This window comes from Hypanus sabinus, chromosome 10, assembly GCF_030144855.1.
Source record: "Hypanus sabinus isolate sHypSab1 chromosome 10, sHypSab1.hap1, whole genome shotgun sequence".
In the NCBI taxonomy this organism is placed as follows: Eukaryota; Metazoa; Chordata; class Chondrichthyes; order Myliobatiformes; family Dasyatidae; genus Hypanus; species Hypanus sabinus.
The window spans coordinates 100398583-100424960 of record NC_082715.1 but is presented as its reverse complement, the minus strand read 5'-3'; the positions used below and the strand labels follow the sequence as shown (position 1 = coordinate 100424960).

General features: G+C 43.6%; 1 protein-coding gene across 4 annotated transcripts in view; it reads left to right on the top strand.

Moving 5' to 3' along the window:
- ube3d (ubiquitin protein ligase E3D) overlaps positions 1–26378 on the top strand; it is a 358068-nt gene that overhangs the window by 17393 nt on the left and 314297 nt on the right. For all 4 annotated transcript variants that reach the window (XR_009514423.1, XR_009514422.1, XR_009514421.1 and 1 more), the window contains exons 2-7: positions 1513–1709; positions 4566–4656; positions 8324–8561; positions 9576–9645; positions 11582–11660; positions 12914–13022. Coding sequence is in view for 1 of the 4 variants with exons in the window: in XM_059982380.1 (XP_059838363.1) it covers positions 1513–1709; positions 4566–4656; positions 8324–8561; positions 9576–9645; positions 11582–11660; positions 12914–13022 (784 nt within the window). In the remaining 3 variants the exon portion in view is untranslated. The remainder of the gene's footprint in view (positions 1–1512; positions 1710–4565; positions 4657–8323; positions 8562–9575; positions 9646–11581; positions 11661–12913; positions 13023–26378) is intronic.

The following is a 26378-nucleotide window of genomic DNA, read 5'->3' as shown; positions in this document are numbered from 1 at the left end:
AGAAACTTCTTTAGCCAAACGGTGGTGAATCTTTGGAATGGCTGTTGGGGCCAATTCATTGGGTATATTTAAAGTAGAGGTTGACAGGTTCTTGATTAGTAAGAACTTCAAAGGTTATGGGGTGAAGGCAGAAGAATAGGGTTGAAAGGGATAATGAATCAGCCATGTTAGAATGATGGAGCAGTCTTGATGTGCCAATTGGCTTAATTCTACTCCTGTGTCTTATAGTGTAAGGTAACTATGATACTAATGATTATTGTTTTTAAAAAAATTCCTTTTCTACCTGTAAAAGAAGATCTGCTCTCTTATTGACTCAACGTACATATAATTTCAAACACCCAGGTGTGTTTGGTTCATTAATACCCTCTGAAAGGACCTAACAAGGTCATGTCATAACCATGAATGTGAAGCAGATAGGTCTGCATTATCTCACCACTAGCTTCTTAAAGATAATTAAGGATGGGCAATGACTGCTGGTCTCTCCAGCAACATCTGTATCTCAAATAAAAGGTTTTAAGACTCGTAAAAGTAGTTGACTCTAACTGACACTTCAGTTCTGTGTAACTGGGTACAGATAATAAATGCCAATCATGTCTATGTCCTACAAAGATGCACTTTAAAAAAAAAAGGCTTTCTCTCATGTCGTAACTGTTCTATAATTACACACTGAAGTTGTTGCTGTGATCACAGAGCTTGGTACTGTATACTGCTATACACCTCCTTCACCTAATAAAGTGGCCACTGAGTGTATGTTCATGGTCGTCTCCTGCTGTGGCCCATCCTCTTCAAGGTTCGACATATTGTACGTTCAGAGATGCTCTTCTGCATCTTACTGTTATAATACATGGTTATTTGAGTTGCTGTCACCTCCCTCAGTAACAGGGCATTTTTGTCCACAGAACTGCCACTCACTGGATGATCTTTTTTCATTGCACCATTCTCTGTAAACTGCAGAGATTGTTGTGCATGGAAATTGCAGGGAATCAGTAGTTCCTGAGATACTTAAACCACCCTTTTCCAGTCAGTCACTTAGATCACATTTCTTCCTCATTCTGATGTTTGGTCTGAACAACAACAACCTCCTGACTGTGTCTGCATGCTTTAGTACATTGAGTTGCTGCCACATGATTGGCTGATTAGATATTTGCATTAACGAGCAGGTGTACCTAATAAAAAGCCCACATAGTGCAGAATCATTCATGTGTTGTAGTACTCTTTCATTAGCTAATACAAAATGTTGTCTTGTATTGAATTAGAAGGTAATTGCTTATTGAAATATATCCACCTCTAACCTGATACTTATTACGTAACGAGATTGCTTATTGACTGTACATCATATTACTGAATTTTCACTGCTAATTTTTTTAAATAAGAATTATGTTCACCAGATGATCCCTCTGGTCAGATTTAGACTAATGTATTCAAAAATGTCGACATTTTGACTGTGAATGTTTCAGGATGGAGATGAGCTTTGATGTTCCTTGAGTTTGATTTGTATTTGTTTCTGAGCAGGACTTTCCCTGAGGATTGCTCAGAATTGCAAGTGAGGCTCGGCCTGACGTCCGTTAATCTCCAGGCTTCTGAGAGGCGTGTGAACTTTGGGTTGCCAGCAGGGGTCAGGATTGCTCCTTCCTCTTGCCGCGGTCTCCAGTACATTGCAGGAGACGGCTTCCACATGAGGCTGCAAGTTCTTACTGATGGACCTAAAGGTGACTTTGATATTAATTTGGGTTAAATTAGTTATGCTCAAAATTATCACGTAGTTTGTAATTTGTAAGTTGCACACTTGGCGAAAGATCGTTTTGGGCCTTGATCATTTTAATTTTTCACTCCTTAAACAGAGGTCAAAGTATAAGACTTTGTATTTCAATATAGCTATACCTTGGAGGTAATCAGGTCATTATTTAAGAGCAAAGAACAGTGGAGTTAAAAAGATCTTCAGCTAACATCCAAACTCATTCATAGCTGTCACATTTTGGCACATATGTCCCCTTAAAAGTTCTCTCCATGTGATCAAGATATTCCCAGTTTTCAGAGCTGCCAAAAAAAATGGTTTCCACTTCTAATTATATGTCAGCACATTCTGCAATTTGTTTGCAAATATGATCTGCAGGATTAACCAGCCCCCAGAGACTAAAATCCATCTGGTCTCACTGTCCAGAACTGACTCCCCCAAGATAAGGACTTAAAATTTTACTTGAGTATGGTTCTTGCTAAAAACTGTATATTTGGGCAAATTAACTAGAATTCAGCTTTGTGACCTCCTGCTCTCACAGTGGAGGGTTGTCTATATTTGGGGAGTCAGCTGGGGAAGAGTGAAGTCTTGGTGAGGTTATCCTGGGCACTCAACCCCAGAATCAGCCTTTCATACGAAGCAAATTTAAGAACTATTATGATTGCTGCTAATATTTAAGAAAAAGTCACCTGAATTAAAAATTAGAACATGTTAAGTGCAAAAAAATCATTGAAATATTAAAATAAAGAAAGTACAATGGAAGCTCCAATTAGCTTGTGCCTCGTCCTGCAGACTGCCCGCCATGAGATTCATGCACGCTGCCTTTGCCTCCCAGAGACTGCAGAGCGCTGAAACACCCAAGCGGTTTCCAAACTTCAGCATTGGGCTAGAAGTTCCAATCTCCCTCATTGCTTTAACCAGCGAATAATGGAAGCCTTAATCGGCTTATGCCTCATCCAACAGCCTGCCTACTACAAGGTTAGTTCACGCTCCCTCTGCATCCCGGAATCCTCTCGGAGACTGCAGAGCGCTGGAACACCTAAATGATCTCCAAACAGCAAATTACAGGCTCCAACAGTTCCAGAATCGCACCCAAGACGAAAAGGAGTGAACTATTAGGTTTCATTTGGTTCCATTGTTTGCAGATTAAAGTAACAAAGGAGATTGAAACATCGAGGTGAATATGGAAGGCCTGCTTTTTGATTGCTGAGAATTGCTCTGGTACGCCACTGGAGAGAGTAGAGCCTGCCATTGTACCCAGAGAATGCTACCAGGTTCTCTGCATTTTGCATATGGACCTGGAACTATAGACTTTTTTCAGTCATTTATTTTAATTGTGTGTTTTTCGCCTGATCTTTCTTGGTTTTTTTTTCGTTCTGGGAGGGGGATTTGGAAGTTGATGTGCCTGCTCCGCTTTTGTTCATTTTTTTTTGCGCGGAGATGGGGGATTTGAGGGTTGATAATCGAGCTGCCTTTCTTTTCTTTCATGGTTACCTGGAGAAGAAGAATTTCAGAGTTGCATACTTCAATAATAGATCAACCTTTGAACCTTAACAACTGCTTGATTTGCCAGAATTCTTATCTTGTCAATTGCTTCATTTTTGGAAATGGGGCTTTCTAGTTGCAGGTTTGAGGGGGATGTGCGGTGTGTGGAAGAGCCCCTCAGCCTGTCAGTATGAAGTAATTTACCAGCTCACTGCTGTCTTACCTTGTCCTCCTTGTTCATTAGTTGCTGAGAGGCGGGATGCACAAGTTTTCAGTACAACTGTTGTCAGGTCGGGGTTGAAAGAGTTCTGATCAGTCTGTAAGCTGACTGCAAAATGGGAACAAGATGCTGCATTGCCTTCAGAGTGGTTAGACGTGTTGTGAGAACAGATCTTTTTTATATAGTTGTGTAATTGCTTTTGTTTTAACTTATCTTCTCAGATGCTAGTAATAGTTGATGAGGCATCTTGTCCCGTAATTTTTCTGCCTGTTTCTAATTTAAGTGTAGTTAATTAATGCCTATAGCTGTTGTGAATTGTGTAGTGGGTTTATTTAGGATTGGTAAATGCATACAACTTGGTTTGTCAGCAAGCAGAATGTTTATTATACTTTACAGATCCTTTGCTTCAAGCAAGCTTGTCAGTCAGAGTTGTAGAAATAGACACTTCAGTCACTTCAGAGCTGTGACAGGACAGTAATGGGGTCTGAGCTCGAGGGGCAGGTTTTGCAATTGTGATGTTAGTGATTGACAAGCACTTCAATGTTCATAGTAAATGTCGTGAATCATCACTGATTTACTTAGAACAAAAACAAAATCAATGCATGAAATACCTCTTTTTTTCCCTCAAAGAATGGAGAAGTATGTCGTTTGAGGGAAAATCTGAGGACCATATTGGTTATGATGCCATAAGATAGTGTAACATGTAACTTTGGATTTTTATTTAAGTACTCGTAGAATCTCTGGTGACTCATTGTTGTAAGTAAGATGTTATAATATACAAAATATGAAAACTTTTGTAGCCTATATTCTCAGATAACAATGAAATCGTTGAAGACTTTAAATTTGCAGATTATTGTCCGATACCGTACTATTAAGTACCAAAAGTTTGAATAAATCAATCAAGAATTTGTCAATACTTAATGTTAGAAGTTGCTAAAAGATTGTTTACAAAGTTATTAAAATATTAAAAGATACTTTGATAGGTGCATGTAGGCAAGGTTTAGAGGGATATGGGCCAAAATCGGGCAAACGGGACTAGTTTAGATGGGATTTATGGTCAGTATGGAGCGGTTAGGCTGTATGACTCTTTGACTGTGACAGTAATGATATTTTCTGTTTCTTTAGAGTTGGTTCCAACAGTGATACAGACACTGAAAGCCCAGGCATGTTATGCCTTTCAGTGCCAGAGCTGCGGGCAATCTCTACTCCAGACACAGTAAGGCAGCTTATTGATTTTTTTATGAGTGGCAATGGAAATATTTTTGTGATTGAAATAGTATATGTATGAGACAAGTACTTCAGTCCATGATGGACGTAATATTAGGCATTGGGCTTTACCTTTAACTCACAAGATCGTGAGTTCATGTCCCACTTCAACCAGGAAGATCTAGGCTGTCATTCACATTTGGTACTGAGGGAGTCCAGTATGAGACTGTTTCTTTCAGAAGTTACATTAAACTGAGCCTCTGCCTTCCCTTTGAAACAGACAGAAAAGATTGCAACCTTTTGTTTTTAAAGTTGAGCAGGTAAAATCTACTAGTGACTTGGCCAATAATTATTCCTAAATCAGTAATGCTAAAACAGATTATTCAGACATTTATAACCTTGCTGTTTGTGGGATCTTCCTGCATTTAGATTGGCTACTCTGTTCCCTGCAATACAGCAATAATGTCTAGGTCATGAAAGTTATGTAAGTTTTCAGGAGTCCCTGAAAATAGCACCAGTGAGGGTACTTAGGTGCAGTGCCCAAGGGAATCATCAAATACAATAGGTTGGGACACGTTGGAACCAGTATCTTTTGGCCCAATTAGGCAAAATTTCATGGAAATGATTAAAAAGGTATTAAAAAAAGAGACAAAGTGCGATTTAACTGAGTCTTACCGTTTCTGTATTTAAATGAAATACAGGACGAATTAGAGCACTATCAATACTACTGGTGGTTGTCTGTTGTGTCCAACGATGACAAGAAACCTGTGCAGGAGAGTTTTTAAAGTGGAAAAGCCATTGCAATGGGACAGTTACACTCTCTCAACCTCGGAAATCGGGGTCTAGTGATGCAAGTAGACACCGCAACTGGAGTCTCCCCTGCTTGTAGTGGATGACCATGATGTCTTCTGTACCCCGTCCTGACCTTTGCTCTCTGACCCGCCTTCCTGGCCATTAGACCTCATCCTTCCAGTCTGCTGGAGCTGACTTTGCTTGCTAGGACAAGCCTCTGGCTGGGCTACCCTAACCTGGTTTACCCTGCCTTTCAAACCAGTGTACTGGGTGTAGCTACTGTCCCATGCAAGCAGTTAGTTGGAGGCCACAGGTGAGACCTGAGTGTCCAGTAGGGACTAAAGATAAAATTCAAGATGATTGTTGATAGCTTCAAATTCTTCATACTTCCCTACGTTAAAGTAATGAAATCATTTAATTTTCGCTCCTGGCTGCTTCTGACATTTCCAAGCCTGAATGCTTGAAACCACAGTGAGCAAAATGGTCTAGAGTTGTCTTACTGCTTATTTCTTGTCAACTATCGGTGACAAAAATCACTGCTTTTTGAACACAGACACATGCAGCTGACGCTATTTAAAACTCTCTGCTCTAAGCATGGTGTAGCGTCTGAAGGCCTCATTAATGCATGCGACTGATGATAGTTAGAAACCGTTCAGCAACAATCTCCTGTCCCTATTAAGCAACATAATGTCCGAAACAAGCAAAGAGAATCCAGCCATTTTCTTGATTAGTTTTTGTTCTTTAAGAGTTATCCCAGATAAGCAGCTGCCTTGATTAACCGATAAACAGAATCCACTGTAATCCCATTTACAACTACTATAGATGAAATCTGCAGCCACTGACTCTGCAGTAAGCAACACAGTTTCTAATCATTTAAAAACCAGCCATGTGCAGAACTGGTACCTTGGGCCTGCACACCACACAGGCAGCGAGTGCAGCAGCCGGAGGCTCAGGGAAAGACTCCATTGTCTCAGAAAATGTGGCTGTAGGGGGAGGGCTGCAGGTAAGATTGAAACTCAGGCCCCTAAGTCCCTCCTTGCTACAGTCCTACTGGCTGATGTATAGCCTCTGCAAAGTAAAATTGAAGACTTCAAAGAAAGATTGCACTCCCAGAGGGGCATTTGGAACTGCTGTCTACTCTGCTTCACAGAGACATGGCACTGCAAACAGGGGACTCCAGCCTGAATGTTTCGCCTTCCAGCTCGTGGACCAGACGGCAGTGTCAGATAAAGGCAGAGGAGGTGGTGTTTGCTGCATGATTAACTCATTGTAGTGCACAGATGTGGCAGTGCTGTCTCAGCCCTGCTCCCCTGACCTGGAACAGTTAGCGGTCAAGTGTCATCCATTCTATCTGCTGGGGAGGTTCTCTGCCATCATCCTAGTTGCAGTGTGCATTCCACCCCGGCCAGCGTCAGGCTGGCACTAGAGCAGCTGAGCACCCTGATCAACAGTCACAAGACAGCGCACCTTGATGTGATTTCAGGGAACTTCAACCAGGTTAGTTTGAGGAAATCTCTGACCAGCTACCTCCAACATATTGCATGTGGAACCAGAGGAGCCAACACATATGACTACTGTTATACCATCATCAAGAATGCTCAGAGTGGCATCCCATGCTTGAAATTTGGCAAGACCGATCACCCGCCTGTACGTCTAATCCTGGCCTATTAGCAGTCTGCGGACTGTGGTGAGGACTTCGCGGGTATGGTCGATGTTTACAAGATAACTTTGAATTGGTGTTCTGGTCATCGCTATTGTGAGGCTGTGGAGGGTTGTAGATTTTGCCAGCTCCGTTATGGGCACAACCCTGCCTGCCCTTGAGGATATCTTTAAGAAGTGGTGCCTCAAGAAGGCAGTTTTTATCATTAAAGGACCCTCGCTATCTGAGACATGCCCTCTTCCCATTTGGGAGGAGGTACAGGAGCCTGAAGATCACGGATTTGGGAACAGCTTCTTCCCTCCCACCACCAGATTTCTGAACTGATGAAAACTATCTCATTATTCCTTTTTGACATTACTTATTTATTTTCTGTAACATAGTGATTTTTATGTTTTGTACTATATTACTGCCACAAAACAAGAAGTTTCATGACATAAGCACAAAGGTTTTTTTCAGATGCTGGAAATGCAAAGTAACATGCACAAACTGCTGCAGGAACTCAGCAGATCAGGCAACATTTATGAAGATAAACTAACAGTTGACATTTTGAGCTGAGACCCTTTATCAGCTCTGGCTGATGACTTTTGTCAGTGATAATAAACCTAATTCTGATTAAATGATAGTATCTTTTTGTGTCCAAGAGATCTTCTAAAGATCCCAGACAAGATTTGTTTTTGGTAACATTGCTACTGATGTAAATTAATGTGCACTATCTTTACTCTTTCAACAGAATCAACATTTAATTCTTCCTGATTTATCAGAGAACCTCAGTCCTTAAGTCCTGATTTGGCTGTTTTTCCTGACATTTCCACATGCCTGCAGTCTGAGTGGCATTTGTGAAGATAGAGAAGTCACCTCTTTGTTGTAACCTTGTTCAACATGAATCTAGTCCCAAAGTCAAGATAAGATTTGCCCTAACAATTAAAGTACTTTGAACAATGTGAAAAGATTGGTTGGAGTTTAGTTCCCCCTCCCCCCATTGCTGCCAGACTTGGTGGAAGCTTAGTGGACCCTTAATAAATGCTCTGGTAGCAGCTTCAGAGGCTTTTTGTTTCCAAGCAGCCTTTGTGAATACCATAAATAATTGCCAGAAAAATATACACTTATCTAATAATAAAAGAAGCTTGTCTTCTTGCATCAAGCCCATTTAATGTTATGATTTTTCTTACAATTAAAAACATAAAGTGAGCTGAAGTATTGATGTGATGTGGTATTTTTCATGCAGGATGTTTCAGAGAGTTTTACCTTTGCCTAATGGAGATTGGAATGATGTGGTGGAACACTGGTGCTGCCATTCCAATCCTTTTGCCCGGGATTTTCAGCCGAAGTTGGATGACTGTTTCTTGGGGGATACTTTCCTGTTGGTGAACGTGGCAAATGTTGATAAACTGGCTGCACATGAAGAGGAGAGTCAACCGGAGATCAGACAGAAAGTGGATGACAAAGGAGACCATTTAGTGAAGGTAGGGACGTCGTTTAAAAATGGCTTAATCAAATCAACAGACAAGTTACTTTCCACATCCTTTTTAGTCCATAGCTGTTTTTCTTTATTAAGTTCACAAAACAGACTTCTCTGGAGAAAACTCAGGACAATCTCAGAACTCCACAAGGACTCCATGTGGTGCATAACTTATCTCAAAATCATTCATCAGCTGAGCAGAACGTGGAGCTTCTGCCTATTTTTGGAACTTTTGCTCTGTTAAGTAGGTAAAAATTGGTAATTTGTCATGGAATTGCTGGTTTTGAAGCAGAACAGATTGTAAATAAGATGAAAACATCTTCTGGATTGCATTTTTTTGATCACAACTGGAAGATCTCATTACTTCCTCTAAATTGCCTTTTGAGTTCAAGGGAGTCAAAACTATTATCTACCATCAATGACTTTACTACCTTCAGCCCATTACCTTTTAAATACATTCTCCCTTTTAATATCTGCAAGAAAATGACTTCATTGTTCAACTGGTCAGTTCCACTGCAGTCCCCAGCAAGCCTCATAATAGGAGTTTTATTGTATTGTTTTGTATATAGTGTGGTTGTTAATAATGTTATTTTGGTCTGTAGTAATTTCTGTAATAATGTGTCAGCGAACTATTCAGAGTCGTATTGAGACAACCAATTAATATGAACGTTGCATTTCTTCTTTCCCCTTAGAGGCCTCTTAATGCCTTCCCGCTGGCCATTGCTGTCTAGATTCAGCTTAGAATTGGTGTACATTTGATTGGTTGGCAGGCAGTATGAAAGACTGGGCCAAGGCTGCTGATGTTTATTCCTTCCTTCCCCAAGGCAGTAATGTGTCAGTTTTGTATAAATTTCCACCTTTGATGACCCACATGGCAGCTGACAAAGCTCCCCGGCTGAGGCGGTGGGCTTGAAATGATCTGACAGGCGCATGAGTGATGCAACATCTCTGTTTCATGTTGGCTGAAAACTGTGTCCTGCATTCCTGGTATTCACTTTGTTCACTTGTGCTCCCGCAGATGCCAAACAAAAATAAAACAGTAATCTGCTGCCGTTGCAGGAAGATGCTGGGAAATATGATATCTTCAGGTACAATGTGCACAGATTCCTTTACAGCAAATCATTGTGCTTGTGTAACTTGGTGTCATTGCTAACTTTTATGATCCTCTCTTTAGTTTCACCTTTCAATCCTCCTTTCTTCTTTTATCGTTTCCTGTTCCAGTATTACACTCTGTCGTTTAATGTCTTCCTTTGTCTCACACACTTCACCTCTCATCCTGCTCTGTCAATGTATGTGTTCATTGGCCTCTCTTTTTCCCTTCAATCTTCTCAACTTTATCTTTACCTCTCAATCTACTGGACCTGCATTTACTAGCAGTAAATTCCCAACATTTATAGAAATTGTCCATGCACTGTGTTCCTGTATTTGTGGCTTCAGTTATAATGTATTATGTCACCATGTGCCACCTTGAGATTCATTTTCTTGCAGGCATTCAGAGTAGAACAAAGAAATACAATAGAGTCAGTTCAAATGTATAGATGAAGGCCATTCATTGTCTTGGTGGGATTGTTTGTATGACTAGCTAAAGAAAGGCTTGCACTAGATTCCACCCACTAAGAATAAACATGAGACTTGGAATGTGATGGTGATCCAAGACTGTAATCTCCTTTCACGTATGGAAATATCGGATAAAACAGCTACTGAAAATCTGAAAGGAAAACAGACTATGCTGGAAACACTCAGCAGGTCAGTCACCATCTGTGCAAAGGTATAACACTTAAGGGCGAAAAACTTTGATGAAGAGTCTAAGTAAATTTTATCAGTAAAGTACATGTCTGTCCCATATTCAACCCTGAGGTTCACTTTCCTGAGGGTATACTCAGCAAATCTATAGAGTAGTACAGGATCAATGAAAGATCAACCAAAGTGCAGAAGACAACAAACTCTGCAAATGCAAATAAAATAAATAGCAATAAATAATGAGAACATGAGATAATGAGACAAAGTCCTTAAAGCTAGATTATTGGTTGTGGGAGCATTTCAAAGATTGGGCAGGTCAGTGTATTATCTCAGAACAAGCACATTTTAATTTGTAGGGAAAGAACAGGAAGGGGCAGATGGGAGAAAGGGAATATCTGTGGTAAGGCAAAGCCAGGTCAGATGGGTTAATAGGATCATTTGGGTAATGATTATGCTTCTTTGTTTTACGTTGCTAAAGGCAGGGCTGCAGGTTGTGCCCAGCTGGCCAGGCTGTACAAACGGGTAAAGAAAAACTGAGTTAATATAACAGATGGGCAACTTGCGGCAGAAATAGGCATTTGGCTGCAGGCAGAGAAAGTGAGTTATCTGACATGGGTGAATTTAACGTTGAGTCTGGAAAGTTGTGATATTTAAGACTAATGTACACGATAATGATGTTGATAGTGAGAGATTGGTACTTCTGGCTAGCTGCTGGAGTCTAGAAGCATAGCTATAGTCGAGGGATAAATGGTCAGCTTTTGAAAAAATTTGATAAAGCAACAGGCTATATACAGGGATTTGTAATCCTTGGAGTTCCTACCTCAAAATCCTGCAGATGCTTCAACATTGTGGCTGAGACAGAGAGATTGTTGGACACTAGAGGGAATCAGAGGAGCAGAGAACTGGGCAGGAAGCTGGGTTTGTAGCACTTGATTGGCCACGGTGTTGAATACATGTGATTTTGATTGCATTCTGCCTGTCTCTTGTTTTCGTGGGACCAGGCCAGGGAATAGGGATAACGTGGAGTTGTGGCGAATTGAGTTTTTGTTTATAATTCACCCTCCCGCAGTCAGCATGTTTTATCACATTTTAATAGTAGAAGTTTTGAATACTGATTTCTGTCAACCCTGTGGAAATAGAGTAATGACTACTGAAAGGTGTGTGTAAGTGCAGTCATAATACGAGTGTGTGTGATGGTTTATTGACTTCTTTTGCTGTGTAAAAGCAATAGCTTCTGAACAAATTCTATTATCCTGCTGATGTTTGTAATCTATGCTCTCACAGATACAATTAAATTTTATATCACTGAACTGCTGGTCCAACCATTGATGAAGGAGACTTTGGAAAGACAAATAAATGAAAGGTAATATTTCTTTATATTGTTGCTTACAAGATGCATCTAAGTTGTCATACAATGCAATAGCATGGCTCACATTTGCAGTAAAGCTTCTGAAAATTCGTTGGTGAAGCATTTGTAGTGAAAGGTGGTATTCACAACCCAGAATATTATTCTTTTATTAGATTCTATTATACTTACATGATGTCAATAAAGTCATAGAGTTACACAGGATTGAAAGGGCCCTTCCATACTATACTGCCCTTTTTTTGCCTGTTTGAATTGAAAGATCTGTCTCACCAGCAGAAGTTGCTATCGTTATCAGCAGACTCCCCCGAAGGAAAGGTAAGGCTTATCAGCTCTCCTGGGTTATGGGGCTAGGATCAGGATGGCCAACAACAGAGGAATCATCGAAGGGATGACTGGGAGAGGCGGGGGGTGGGGGTGGGGGGAGAATCAGAAGTAGGGAAAGAAATGCCTAGTGGAAGAGCTGCTGGTGGTGTGGCCTTTTCTCATCGTTACTTTTTATTCATCGCGTCTGATTTGATGCTCCATCTTCCCGCTTCACTCATTCCTACTGCGTCTTTCTGAATTGTCTCGTCATTTTGTGCTCTCATCTCTGCCCCATGACTCAGTAACTGACTGCGATCTCATTATACCCTTCCTTTGCCCAGGTTAGACCTTAAAATCTATGATTTCTGAGTCTGCTCTCCCTTGCATTGCAACAGAACTGCCTAGCTATGGACAGTTCTAATCTGTAATCTCGTATAGAGTCCTGTTTGAGCTGCTAGGAATCTCACATTTATTTCATTCCCTGCTGCATGCATGCTCATTCTCTTTGTCATCCCTTCTTCTTGGTTTTACAGAGCTAGCATTTTACTTTGGGAATATGATGACTGCTTTTGCTACACTTTCACAAGAGGTGAAGGGAAATGATCGCAGGATGGAGATCATGATCTATTGGCCTGTGAATGGTAATGTGGGGCCAGAATTTAGGATGCTCTTGAAAAAGGTTGGGGCAAAATGAACGTCAGGACTGACAATGTTATAGACGCATCACCAGACCTTGGAGGTCTGAAGGTTTAATCTAATTGGATTGAAAGTAACTTGATCTTGTTTTCCCCATTTTATGTTTGGGTAGTGGTCTGATTATGTGGTAAAAGTGGCGAATTGCTGCAGAAATTTTTCATATACAGGGTCATTTCCTCTTGCAGATTCAGGAGAGGAATGCAAAGGGAAGTGGAACTAACTGAAATGTTTCTTTTTGAATAATTTGTTAGATATTACTTTGTGGAGAGAGTGGTTGCTGGTCGACTGATGGAGTTATCGTCTATTCAAAGCACCTTTAGATTCTGCATTCAAGGGCATGATGGAGAGACTTACGCTTTGGTAAATCCTTTTCTGTACCATCTTGCATAGGCTGATTGTTAATAGTCCTTTTGTAAATGTCTGTGAAATGCAAGAATGTGGATGAATCATAATAATCAGGTACTACTTAGAATCTTTCACTGAAGATCGCTAATAGATGTAGCCACTGGGTGGCAGATTTTGTGTAGATGTTCGCAAGCTTTGATAATTTTCCACTTTCTTTGTTAGCCCTGTGTCATCTGGGAAGAAGACTGTTTCTTAAATGACTCTGTAAGCTTCTTAATATCTCTGGTTTTTGAAACTAATTTTTCAACAAAAAGGTTGTAATGTTTTGACAAGCATGCAGTTTGATTGAAATTGAACAATATATTTTGGCAAATGTGTTTTGTTGCATTAAATCTAATTTACTACTAGATTAAGAGTTGAACAGCATACTTTAAGCTCTATCAGACTGTAATTATTGCGTAAACCATTATTTTCAATGAAGTCTTTTAAGCCTTTTGCAATGAAATTTATTCTGTGTTGGAATGTGTGTGTTCAATGTGAATGTTTTTGGGAACTAGATTGAACACAAAGGAGTGCTGAAGCAGAAAGATCAAGGAGCAATTAATTGAGCACTTGTTCAGTCTCTACCAGTAATTATCTAATGTTATTCTATGCATTTTGAATTCTTGTTACGTATTTATGAATTTGTGGTTCATGTGAATAAGGTCAGATACACTGGATATTTTTGTTGAAACAATACTTTTATTCTTACAAGTATAGATGCCACAGCATATGAAAGTTAAAGTTGGGTATGGTTGTTCAAAACTGGATGCGGTAAATGTGGAAGCATGTTTTTACTGGACATCTTATCACTGAATAATTACTGCCTGTAACACCGCTGGTGTTTGTAGCAGCAATGAAGGTCCTCCATCTCTGGCGGTGTTTGGGGCTTCCTTCGTCGTGTCAGTAGCTTCCTCTCAGTTTTCATTACTATCAGTCATGCAAATCCTGTGTGAAGGTTCAGGAATACCATCGTACTCAGATGTAGAAGGATCCTCTTTGCAGTTTCTGTACCAATTTTGTTTTGCCAGTCATGGTTCTTGGCTCTGAGCTGAATCCCCAAACCTGGAAGACTGGTAGACCATTCTTAGTCTATCCTCTACCCTTTGAACTATTTGGCATGGGTGACCCTACCAAGAGCCAAAGCATAAAGCCCTGACTCCAAATCTAATAGCCCTCTGGGTCATTGAGGCACGCAAGCCTCCAAACCAGAACAAGGTTGTGGTCCTCTTGGAGGTTATCAACAGATAGAGGGAATAAATTTACCTTTTTTTAACCATAGATCTGGAGATGTTTGAAGCTATATTTTTAACGAAGGTGCAGAGGCAGCAGTGGAAACTAAAATCATTATAGTTTTCGCAGATAGTATTGTGGGAAAATAAAATACAGTAAATGTGGGAATGCATGTAAGTAGATGGGCAAGCTGGCTTTGTTTGAGATGGATGGCTTCCTTCTACACTGTATTGTTAGATAAATGCTTTATAGCTAAGTTAAATCCCCATGGTGGTAGTGTTGGCTGGGATGAATCTCAGAATGAGACTTAGAGAAAATTTTTTGTTAATTACCACACGGTCCAACTGGCTGTTGTAATTGGAAAGTCACTTGATCCTGTGAGTCAAACAAGTGGTTAAAGACAGCTTAACATTTTGTCCCTGAGCTTGCTCCAGGAGAATTCAGTGACGTGAAATGCATATTACGGAACAGGTCTTGCAAAACAAAAGACTATTGTTATAGTGCGTGCAAGAGGCATCAAGTAGGATTCTGTGCATGCTGTTGGTGGATCAGCAAAGGGGCTAGGATAGGATCAGTAGCTGGAGAGAGTTATTTGGGAATGTAAGACAATAAGGATTATTTGGAGGCCTGTATAATGCGCTGGGGTTGGGGCTGCTGCTGCTCAGTTTGGCATGGGAATACTGCGTGGGTGGGTTGAGGAGTCATGTTGCATAGGTCAGCAGATCACTGGGTGGCTCTGATTGGTCTTTATTATTAGACAGTGACTGGTAGTGAGTGTTGTAGGATCACTAGATTAAAAGAGGTCAGTATGTTCATAATATGCTCCTTGATTGTACATGTGTGACTGTTGATGAACCCACTTCCAAGGAATGGTTTAGTAAATATTTTGCTGAACACATTAGAAATGTTTAGAAGGAAGAGTGCATTATGCTGGGTGATGGATCAGCCACGTAAGCCCATCTTCTCACCATATTCCTCTGCTCCTTTGTCTTATCAACTCACTAATTGTCTCATCAGTCCATTAGTATGACTCACCTCATGACTAGTTATGGCAAATTACTCAAAATCCCAGATGATCTGGTAGAAAATTTCCACCTGGCTTCCCTTCTTCCACATGATTTTCAGTTTTATTTCTTTATATTCACAATATTGCCTGAATGAGCACTTCACTGGCTTTGTGAACTCTTCACATTTGTTTTCATTAAGTGCAGTTTAATATTTAATAGGGCTTGGAGCTGCTCGGGCTACACTGTTATTGTATTTCTCCTTATTGAAGCCTTCCTTTGAACTAAAGCCATTTGCTTGTGCTGGTAATTTTGATATTTTGACACTGCTCTCTGACCATGTCTGAATTCTCATTGGAAACACTTTTGATAAGCTCTTGTTGGATCAGTAATCTAGACACACCGGCTGGTTCTGGGCTGTTGGGTAGATTGGTTAGTTCTGCTCATGCATTTCATATTGTTAAAAAAAACACATTGGCCCACTGAACCTAGTTATGTGCAGAGGCAATGCATTTCTCTCAGAGGAGTATCATCCTAAAAATAAGGGGCTGTCAATAATTCTGTTGCAGAAAGATCCTTCTCAGAAATATTTATCACAATATTCCAGAGCAATATAATCATACTAGCCCAGTTCTTTGTAGAACAGTCGCAAATGAGTAGCAGCACTGAAAAGGAAAGAAAATTTATACTGATATTTCAAAGTTACAGATGTATGAATGTGGATAGAGGCAAATGCTGGTGGCATGCCATCCTATATACTATTTTGTGAACCAGAGGGTTGCCATTAATCTGCTAATTTGGTGGCTCAAATTGCTAATGTTCAGATATGGATTAACAATAATGAAATTTTACATAGTTATGCACAATATGGTGAATATTATTAGAAACATTCCTGGAACTTTTGATTAGGTTTGTCTGCTGTGATGCTATCTTTTGATAAAAGCATTTTAGACTTGGTTTATCATATTTTCTTTACTTAGATAAGGCTGGGTAAAATGATGGGGGGAAAAAGTCTTAATAGATTTGCGACTGGCCACCATAGGTCCAACCTGAGCTTACAGAGGTTAAAGGGGAATGTGCAGGTATTATGGGAAACATCTCCTTTTATTAACGGTGACTGTGCAGTCAGGGTAAATGTCAAGTGGAAGCTTGGGCAGTTGCCGCAGAAAGAATGAGGAAGTGTCATTGGGCAAATCTCTCTGTTTCTCATTCCCCTTTGTGAATAGGCTATACTGCATCTTCAGCCCTTGTTATATTGATCTGAAAACACTCTGGCTTCAGGGGTGATGGAGATGTGTATCAGTGGGTTGGATAAGTCAACAACAGCAGCAATATGCAAGGTCATCTTGTCACATTGTGAAGTGTCATGCAATAAATTCAGCTTCTTTCACGCCCTCACTTGCACCCTCCCCCTGCTCTCGCCTGCCCCCTCCCCACTTCGCTCCCACCCCCTCTCTCTCACGCACACTTTAAGGACAATCTTTTACACTGGCATGCCATTAGTATCAATATCCCTAACTTCAGTCAAGCCAGCAACCTGCAATAATTGCATATGGATGTAATTTTCACCTCTATTATTTTTTATTTAGTTTATTATTCTATTCAGAATGATACTTTTGCATATCTCAGCAGTACAGATCTTAACAATAATGATGATAGCCATAACAAACAACGAAAAACTTGAGAGTTGGTTGGTGAACGCCCAAGCTGGTGTGGTCTTTCATTGATTCTGTGATGGTTGTTCTATGGATTTATCGAGTATGCTCGCAAGGCAGTGAATCTCAGGGTTATATATGGTGACATGTACAGGTGTCCCCCGTTTTTTGAACGTTTGCTTTACGTCAACTCACTGTTATGAAAGACCTACAATAGTTACCTGTTTTCGCTAACAGAAGGTGTTTTCACTGTTACGAAAAAAGGCAGCGCGCGCCGAGCAGCCAAGTTCCTCCCCTGGAACTGCATTCTAGCCAGCATTGCTTAAACACATGCCTGTGAGTATCTGTGCTTTATGTGGATTTATTTTGTGCATCCATTAGCAAGATGAGTTCTAAGGTATCGGAAGAGCCTGAAAGAGCGCGTAAGGGTGTTACACTTAGCGTAAAACTAGACATAATAAAGCGTTTCAACCGTGGTGAACAAATTAAGGACATAGTGATTTTGGCTAAGGGTTTGTGAAAGTTGACGAAGATGATGTTGAAGAGGTTTTGGCATCCCATGACCAAGAACTGAGAGATGAAGAGCTGATGAAGAGAAAAGGATAACAATTGAAACAGAGCACAGTTGTGAACGGCCCAAAAGTGAAGTCGTCCAGGAACTGAATGGGAAGCAATTGCGAGAGATTTTCGCTGCGATTCACAATGTTGCAATGATTGCAGAAAAGTGTGAGTTTAATTTTGAAAGGGTACGTAGGTTTAGGGCATGTTTGCAAGATGGTTTGAGTGCTTACAAAGAACTGTATGATAGAAAAATGCGCGAGGCTAAGCAGTCACGCATACTGTCGTATTTCAAGCCTTCCACATCAGCCACAGTAGACAACGAACCTCGACCTTCGACACTGAGGCAGGCAGACATAGAAGAAGGTGACCTGCCTGCCCGATGGAAACAGACAACAATGAGATGACACCCCAGTCTCCTCTACCTCCCACCACCCCAAACTCCAATGACTCAGCCTAACACACCATCATCAGTGTCTTCACTGTCTTCCCGATTCCCGACAGTGAAACTACACTGGGTGTACATTATTTCTACTTTATATAGGCTGTGTATTTTTATGTGTTATTTGGTAGCTTCATAGCTTAAGGTTACTGGAAAGAGTGCTTCTGCTGGGAGCACTTGCCCCGTGTGTTTCTGCCGGGAGCGTTTGCCCCGTGTGTTTCTGCCAGGAGCACTTGCCCCGTGTGTTTCTGCCGGGAGCACTTGCCCCGTGTGTTTCTGCCGGGAGCGTTTGCCCCGTGTGTTTCTGCCGGGAGCGTTTGCCCCGTGTGTTTCTGCCGGGAGCACTTGCCCCGTGTGTTTCTGCCGGGAGCACTTGCCCCGTGTGTTTCTGCCGGGAGCACTTGCCCCGTGTGTTTCTGCCGGGGGCACTTGCCCCGTGTGTTTCTGCCGGGAGCACTTGCCCCGTGTGTTTCTGCCAGGAGCACTTGCCCCGTGTGTTTCTGCCGGGAGCGTTTGTCCCGTGTGTTTCTGCCGGGAGCGCTTGCCCCGTGTGTTTCTGCCGGGAGCACTTGCCCCGTGTGTTTCTGCCGGGAGCACTTGCCCCGTGTGTTTCTGCCGGGAGCGCTTGCCCCGTGTGTTTCTGCCAAGAGCACTTGCCCCGTGTGTTTCTGCCAAGAGCACTTGCCCCGTGTGTTTCTGCCGGGAGCGTTTGCCCCGTGTGTTTCTGCCGGGAGCACTTGCCCCGTGTGTTTCTGCCGGGAGCGTTTGCCCCGTGTGTTTCTGCCGGGAGCACTTGCCCCGTGTGTTTCTGCCGGGAGCGTTTGCCCCGTGTGTTTCTGCCGGGAGCACTTGCCCCGTGTGTTTCTGCCGGGGGCACTTGCCCCGTGTGTTTCTGCCGGGAGCGTTTGCCCCGTGTGTTTCTGAAGGGAGCGCTTGCCCCGTGTGTTTCTGCCGGGAGCGTTTGCCCCGTGTGCTTCTGCCGGGAGCGCTTGCCCCGTGTGTTTCTGCCGGGAGCGTTTGCCCCGTGTGTTTCTGCCGGGAGCACTTGCCCCGTGTGCTTCTGCCGGGAGCGTTTGCCCCGTGTGTTTCTGCCGGGAGCACTTGCCCCGTGTGCTTCTGCCGGGAGCGTTTGCCCCGGGTGTTTCTGCCGGGAGCGTTTGCCCCGTGTGTTTCTGCCGGGGGCACTTGCCCCGTGTGTTTCTGCCGGGAGCGCTTGCCCCGTGTGTTTCTGCCAAGAGCACTTGCCCCGTGTGTTTCTGCCGGGAGCACTTGCCCCGTGTGTTTCTGCCAAGAGCACTTGCCCCGTGTGTTTCTGCCGGGAGCGTTTGCCCCGTGTGTTTCTGCCGGGAGCACTTGCCCCGGGTGTTTTTGCTGAGAGCGCTTGCCCCGTGTGTTTCTGCCGGGAGCACTTGCCCCGTGTGTTTCTGCCGGGAGCACTTGCCCCGTGTGTTTCTGCCAGGAGCACTTGCCCCGTGTGTTTCTGCCGGGAGCGTTTGCCCCGTGTGTTTCTGCCGGGAGCACTTGCCCCGTGTGTTTCTGCCGGGAGCACTTGCCCCGTGTGTTTCTGCCGGGAGCACATGCCCCGTGTGTTTCTGCCGGGAGCACTTGCCCCGGGTGTTTCTGCCGGGAGCGTTTGCCCCGTGTGTTTCTGCCGGGAGCACTTGCCCCGTGTGTTTCTGCCGGGAGCGCTTGCCCCGTGTGTTTCTGCCGGGAGCACTTGCCCCGTGTGTTTCTGCCAAGAGCACTTGCCCCGTGTGTTTCTGCCAAGAGCACTTGCCCCGTGTGTTTCTGCCGGGAGCGTTTGCCCCGTGTGCTTCTGCCGGGAGCACTTGCCCCGTGTGTTTCTGCCGGGAGCGTTTGCCCCGTGTGTTTCTGCCGGGAGCACTTGCCCCGTGTGTTTCTGCCGGGAGCACTTGCCCCGTGTGTTTCTGCCGGGAGCGTTTGCCCCGTGTGTTTCTGCCAGGAGCGTTTGCCCCGTGTGTTTCTGCCGGGAGCACTTGCCCCGTGTGTTTCTGCCGGGAGCACTTGCCCCGTGTGTTTCTGCCGGGAGCACTTGCCCCGTGTGTTTCTGCCGGGAGCACTTGCCCCGTGTGTTTCTGCCGGGAGCACTTGCCCCGTGTGCTTCTGCCGGGAGCACTTGCCCCGTGTGTTTCTGCCGGGAGCACTTGCCCCGTGTGTTTCTGCCGGGAGCACTTGCCCCGTGTGTTTCTGCTGGGAGCACTTGCCCCGTGTGTTTCTGCCGGGAGCGTTTGCCCCGTGTGTTTCTGCCGGGAGCGTTTGCCCCGTGTGTTTCTGCCGGGAGCACTTGCCCCGTGTGTTTCTGCCGGGAGCACTTGCCCCGTGTGTTTCTGCCGGGAGCGTTTGCCCCGTGTGTTTCTGCCGGGAGCGTTTGCCCCGTGTGTTTCTGCCGGGAGCGCTTGCCCCGTGTGTTTCTGCCGGGAGCGTTTGCCCCGTGTGTTTCTGCCGGGAGCACTTGCCCCGTGTGTTTCTGCTGGGAGCACTTGCCCCGTGTGTTTCTGCCGGGATCGTTTGCCCCGTGTGTTTCTGCCGGGAGCGCTTGCCCCGTGTGTTTCTGCCGGGAGCACTTGCCCCGTGTGTTTCTGCCGGGAGCACTTGCCCCGTGTGTTTCTGCCGGGAGCACTTGCCCCGTGTGTTTCTGCCGGGAGCACTTGTCCCGTGTGTTTTTGCTGAGAGCGCTTGCCCCGTGTGTTTCTGCCGGGAGCGCTTGCCCCGTGTGTTTCTGCCGGGAGCACTTGCCCCGTGTGTTTCTGCCGGGAGCGTTTGCCCCATGTGTTTCTGCCAGGAGCACTTGCCCCGTGTGTTTCTGCCGGGAGCGTTTGCCCCGTGTGTTTCTGTCGGGAGCGCTTGCCCCGTGTGTTTCTGCCGGGAGCGCTTGCCTCGTGTGTTTCTGCCGGGAGCGCTTGCCCCGTGTGTTTCTGCCGGGAGCACTTGCCCCGTGTGTTTCTGCCGGGAACGTTTGCCCCGTGTGTTTCTGCCGGGAGCGCTTGCCCCGTGTGTTTCTGCCGGGAGCGTTTGTCCCGTGTGTTTCTGCCGGGAGCACTTGCCCCGTGTGTTTCTGCCGGGAGCACTTGCCCCGTGTGTTTCTGCCGGGAGCACTTGCCCCGGGTGTTTTTGCTGAGAGCGCTTGCCCCGTGTGTTTCTGCCGGGAGCGCTTGCCCCGGGTGTTTTTGCAGAGAGCGCTTGCCCCGTGTGTTTCTGCCGGGAGTGCTTGCCCCGTGTGTTTCTGCCGGGAGCACTTGCCCCGTGTGTTTCTGCCGGGAGCACTTGCCCCGTGTGTTTCTGCCGGGAGCGTTTGCCCCGTGTGTTTCTGCCGGGAGCACTTGCCCCGTGTGTTTCTGCCGGGAGCACTTGCCCCGTGTGTTTCTGCCGGGAGCACTTGCCCCGTGTGTTTCTGCCGGGAGCACTTGCCCCGTGTGTTTCTGCCGGGAGCACTTGCCCCGTGTGTTTCTGCCGGGAGCACTTGCCCCGTGTGTTTCTGCCGGGAGCACTTGCCCCGGGTGTTTCTGCCGGGAGCACTTGCCCCGTGTGTTTCTGCCGGGAGCACTTGCCCCGTGTGTTTCTGCCGGGAGCGTTTGCCCCGTGCGTTTCTGCCGGGAGCACTTGCCCCGTGTGTTTCTGCCAGGAGCACTTGCCCCGTGTGTTTCTGCCGGGAGCGTTTGCCCCGTGTGTTTCTGCCGGGAGCGCTTGCCCCGTGTGTTTCTGCCGGGAGCGCTTGCCCCGTGTGTTTCTGCTGAGAGCGCTTGCCCCGTGTGTTGAGATGCTTGCATGAGATTTTCGCTGTGGTGGACAGTGCTGCAAAAATTGTAGAAAAGTATTCCTACATTGTAAAGGCTGTGTATTTATCAGATTATTCCTGTTTTTACTATATGTTACTGTTACTTTAGGTTTTATGTGTTATTTGGTATGATTTGGTAGGTTATTTTTTGGGTCTGCGAACGCTCACAAATTTTTCCCATATAAATAAATGGTAATTGCTTTTTCACTTTACGACATTCCGGCTTGCGAACCGTTTCATAGGAACGCTGTAGCTTCAAGTAGCGGGGGAAACCTGTATGTACTTTCATAATAAATTTACTTGAACTTCGAACTTTTTGGAATGATGCTTTTGTATATCTCAGCAGCACAGACCTTCTAATTGAGGTATTGAATGGGGAATTGAGAGTAAATTAAACTGTAAGTATTGTTGTAAAACAAGATTGTGGTTTTACAGTATATCAATTTTACTGCCTGCAGTTATGGATCTCCTCTGGAATTGCTCTGGTTAAGCAAGCGGTTGTCTCTTCCAGGGAGTTGCTACTTGATATACCTTGCTGAGTAAGGAAGTGTTCTGGACAGCTTGTGAAGCCTGGAGTTGAACTTGTGGGCAGGGGGACTTTGTTCTGTTATGAAGGATGAACAACTCTGATGGGCAGAAGGGTACAGAGTTGCCCATATTCCCGCCCCCAGGAGAATCACAAACTGTCACTGTTACCACACTGCTCATGAGAGAGAAAGAGAGATCAAGAGGAAAACAAGTTGGAACATCTGCTGCTGATAAGAGGGAGGAGAGGAAACATTGATTTATTGTTAAGTCTTTTGGAGAGGGCTGTTTACTTGGTACCATTCTGTTCATTAAAGTTCCTCAGTGGACAGCCGGAGTGGACTGGTTTGATAGACTAGGCCATTCAAAACTGATTGATACCTGAGACCACGTGGGTGGGGATAAAAGTGAGATCTGGGGAGACACCCCTCAGACGCACCAGGAGATACACTAGTGAGCACTGCTTGAGTGTTGGAACCCACGAGAAGGTGTGGGGCATCAGAGTCCGAATGAAGGATCGGTCAATTTTAACTCACAGTGTTTATAGCAGGACCGGTGGGGGCTTGTGTGTGTGTCCACCCTTGCCTGGGTGATGAGTCCACCACAGAAGAACGGTCTAGCTGAAGGACAGAGGGGTCATACCTGAATGGCCACAACAACACATCGACGGATCAAGAACGTAAAGGAAGGTTTGCCTGACTGTAGCTGTCACTGTTTGCGCTCTCTCTCTCTCTCTCTCTCTCTCTCTCTCCAACAATTAAATCACAAGAACCAACAACTACCTCAGCACGTATGAACTGAACTGAACTTTATATTCACATATGACAATTCATTATCCCCTAGACAACGATAGAGCTTGTTTATTATTGATTATTATTATACCCACACTTTTAGGTTTAGTATTGCTAACGTGTATTATCTATATATTTGCATTGTTGATATTGATTTGTATATTTTACTAATAAACACTGTTTGAAAATAGTACCAGACTCCAATGGATACTTCTATCTTTGCTGGTAAGACACCCAGTTACGGGGTACGTAACGGTTCTGGGAGTATTATTTTTATTTTGTAAATACGGATCACATAGAGAAAGCAGTGGAATTTAAAATGAACAACTAAATTTTTAGAAAAGCATATATTAATTAATGCCTAATATTGGAAACATCTGTTAGCAAAGTTGAGAATAGATTGTTAGGCTGAGGTAGCACCCAATAGTACCTTCAGCCGAAAGTGAGTTGTATGATCAGGTCTAGTTCAAGCTTCACTAAATTAAGGGAGATAACTCCCAATGTGGGAATTGATTTCCAGAGTAATCACTGCCTAGAAGAACCTTGAAAAATAAAGCCAAAGGATAGGATGTACACATAAAGTCAATGCGTTCAGACATTGCTTTCTCAACAAACAAAGCAAGGGGAAAAACTGACTCATTTAAACAATGAATTATTTTTGGAAACTGTTTTTAATTTAAAATTAATGAACCTGATAATGCAGTTAGGGGATTATTGGTGGTGGGCTGGAAGTGCTGCATTACTTGTTGGTAGAATCTTGATTGTGGACAATTAGCTCTGATTTTCAATGTAAAGAGTGGCAGTAAGGCTGCTTTGGATATTACAAAATTCAACAAGGGAAATGACTTTGAGCTCAGTTGTGTGAGCTGATGTTGGGCTTCTGAAGCAGAATGTGAATTATGCAAGTAAATAATGTTAATATAAGCCTTTGTTTGCCTTTATTCTTGTATCAATATAACTTTTATTAGCCTCCATGAGGAACCAAGATTACTGCTGAAAAGAATTCTGGCAAAATATATTAAGTGATTTTTTTTTAATTGCTGTTTTGTATGAATTGCTTGTCTCAGCATATTTTAAAGGTGCAGCTAAGCAGTGAGTGCATTTATATTTGCGCTGATTAAGTTATTGGTTATTTTTGCTGCTATTTATCAGGTTGCAGTCACATCTGATTTGGCAGTCAGTTATATCAGTTAATCAGGTTCTCTTGGCCCATGGGCTTTATTTCCTATGAAACACTTGAAGTGAATTGGTATTCGTATGTCATTTGTTTTCAGGGACCAGTATTTTAGATATTGGTGGGTCAGTGGAATTCTTATTGAAGACTTTTGAACCAGAAGATGAGTTCCCTCTTCTTACTGATTTCTTGCACCCAAGTATGTTTCTTTCATTCTAACGTGATGGTCTGGACTTGGGATAGTTTCTTATTGATCTTTTGCTTGATATTTCATTCTTCTTTATGCCCAATTATGTAGAAACCCTAGGAAATCTGCAGATGCTGGAAATACAAACAACACACACAAAATGCTGGTATAACACAGCAGGCCAGGCAGCATCTATAGGGAGAAGCGCTGTCGACGTTTCGGGCCGAGACCAAGTCCTGACGAAGGGCCTCGGCCCGAAACGTCGACAGCACTTCTCCCTATAGATGCTGCCTGGCCTGCTGTGTTCCACCAGCAGTTTGTGTGTGTTGTTATGTAGAAACCCTGATTGGTTTCCACTTATTTTTATTATGCACCTTCTATTTTAATCTGGCCTTGTATCCCACCAGCTGTTTCCTGACTGAGAACTGGTGAAGGAATCTTTTCGATAAAAAACAGAAAATACTAGAAACACTCAGCAGCTCAGGCAATGTTTGTGGAACTCTACATATTGCTTTTGGTTGGAAGTCCTTTGTCAGAGCTGGGTGAGATTAATTAATTACAGGAAGTTTTCTCTTGGTTTTGTGGAAGTTTCTTTCCCTGAGGAGGCCCACAGGACCCACTGTCCTTTTAAGCTCAGTAGGTGTAGAATCCTTTCTTGTGTGGATCCACCTTGCTGTAGCTTGGGGTCTCTAGCAAGTTGTAACACCCAGACAGAAAGTTGTCCGACAGGTAATTCTGCAGTGTTTGCTCATCATGCTAGTGTGATCAGTGAAGCACCAGAAATCATATTGAAGAACCGCAAACAAGAGAAAATCTGCAGATGCTGGAAATCCAAACAACACACACAAAATGCTGGTGGAATCCAGCAAGCCTGGCAGCACCTAGGAAAAGAGTTCAGTCAATGTTTTGGGCTGAAACTCTGTTGACTGTACTCTTTTCCTAGATGTTGCCTGGCCTGCTGAGTTCTTCCAGGATTTTGTCTGTGTTACATTGAAGAACCAGTACATTGCATGTATTTGAGAAATCAGCTGTAAAAATCTGAGGCTGATGACTGTGGAAAGTTTTTTATTTGATCTTATTAATATATAGCTCTGTGTATAGAATTTGACGTTTAAAAATTAGACAATCATTAAGGAAACATTGCCAATTAACAGTGATGTGAGACATAACATTTATTAAGTGTGACTAAATCGTTAGTTCATAAAATCTGCCGGTAGACATGTATGTTTGCAAATCTTGTCAAGCACTTCAGACATAGATCACTGTTTGGCTTAAAAGTCAATGAATCCTAAACATAAGATCGTGAATAGTTTTACTCCCCCTTAGAAACTGCATTTTGTTTTGCTATCCAATGCCTACTTGTGTTATTTTTGTATTTTGTAATCAGGATTATGATGGAAGATGGAGGTTTTGCCCATCCAGTAAAGGCAGTGAAGAACTGACTGTCATGGCTAACCCTGCTGAGTGACTTGGACTTCCTTGAGGAAAAAGCCATTTGTTCAGTGATCTTGGGTCTGTCTAGGCAGGACATTGGAGAAGGATGGCAGTTTCATTTCTCCAATGAGTGTTGGTGAACTGCTTGTCTTTAAAATAGTTAGTGTTTACTTTTTTCCCCCCTAATGCTCTCCCACCAGAGGGTACAATTCACATTGAGATTTAAATTCATAACTTCATTTTGTGCTATTTCCCATCATCACCTTTGCTTCCTAAATTTGGTCACTGGTGTCAGGGAGAATTGGGAGTCGGGTGGACTGATTAAAACTGAGGTATGTTGGTTTACAGAGTGTTTTTAGTGCAATATAAATTCAACTTGATGCTGATTTTTAGTGACAAGTATGGAAACTGGAATCTGCAACACACTGTCCAGATAGTATGTGGGTTCTTGCCACTTTCTAATCCGTATTTTGGCATGTAGATGTTGTTGGCAATGCCCATGGTGCTGACTCTTAAGTTCATGCAATGTTCAT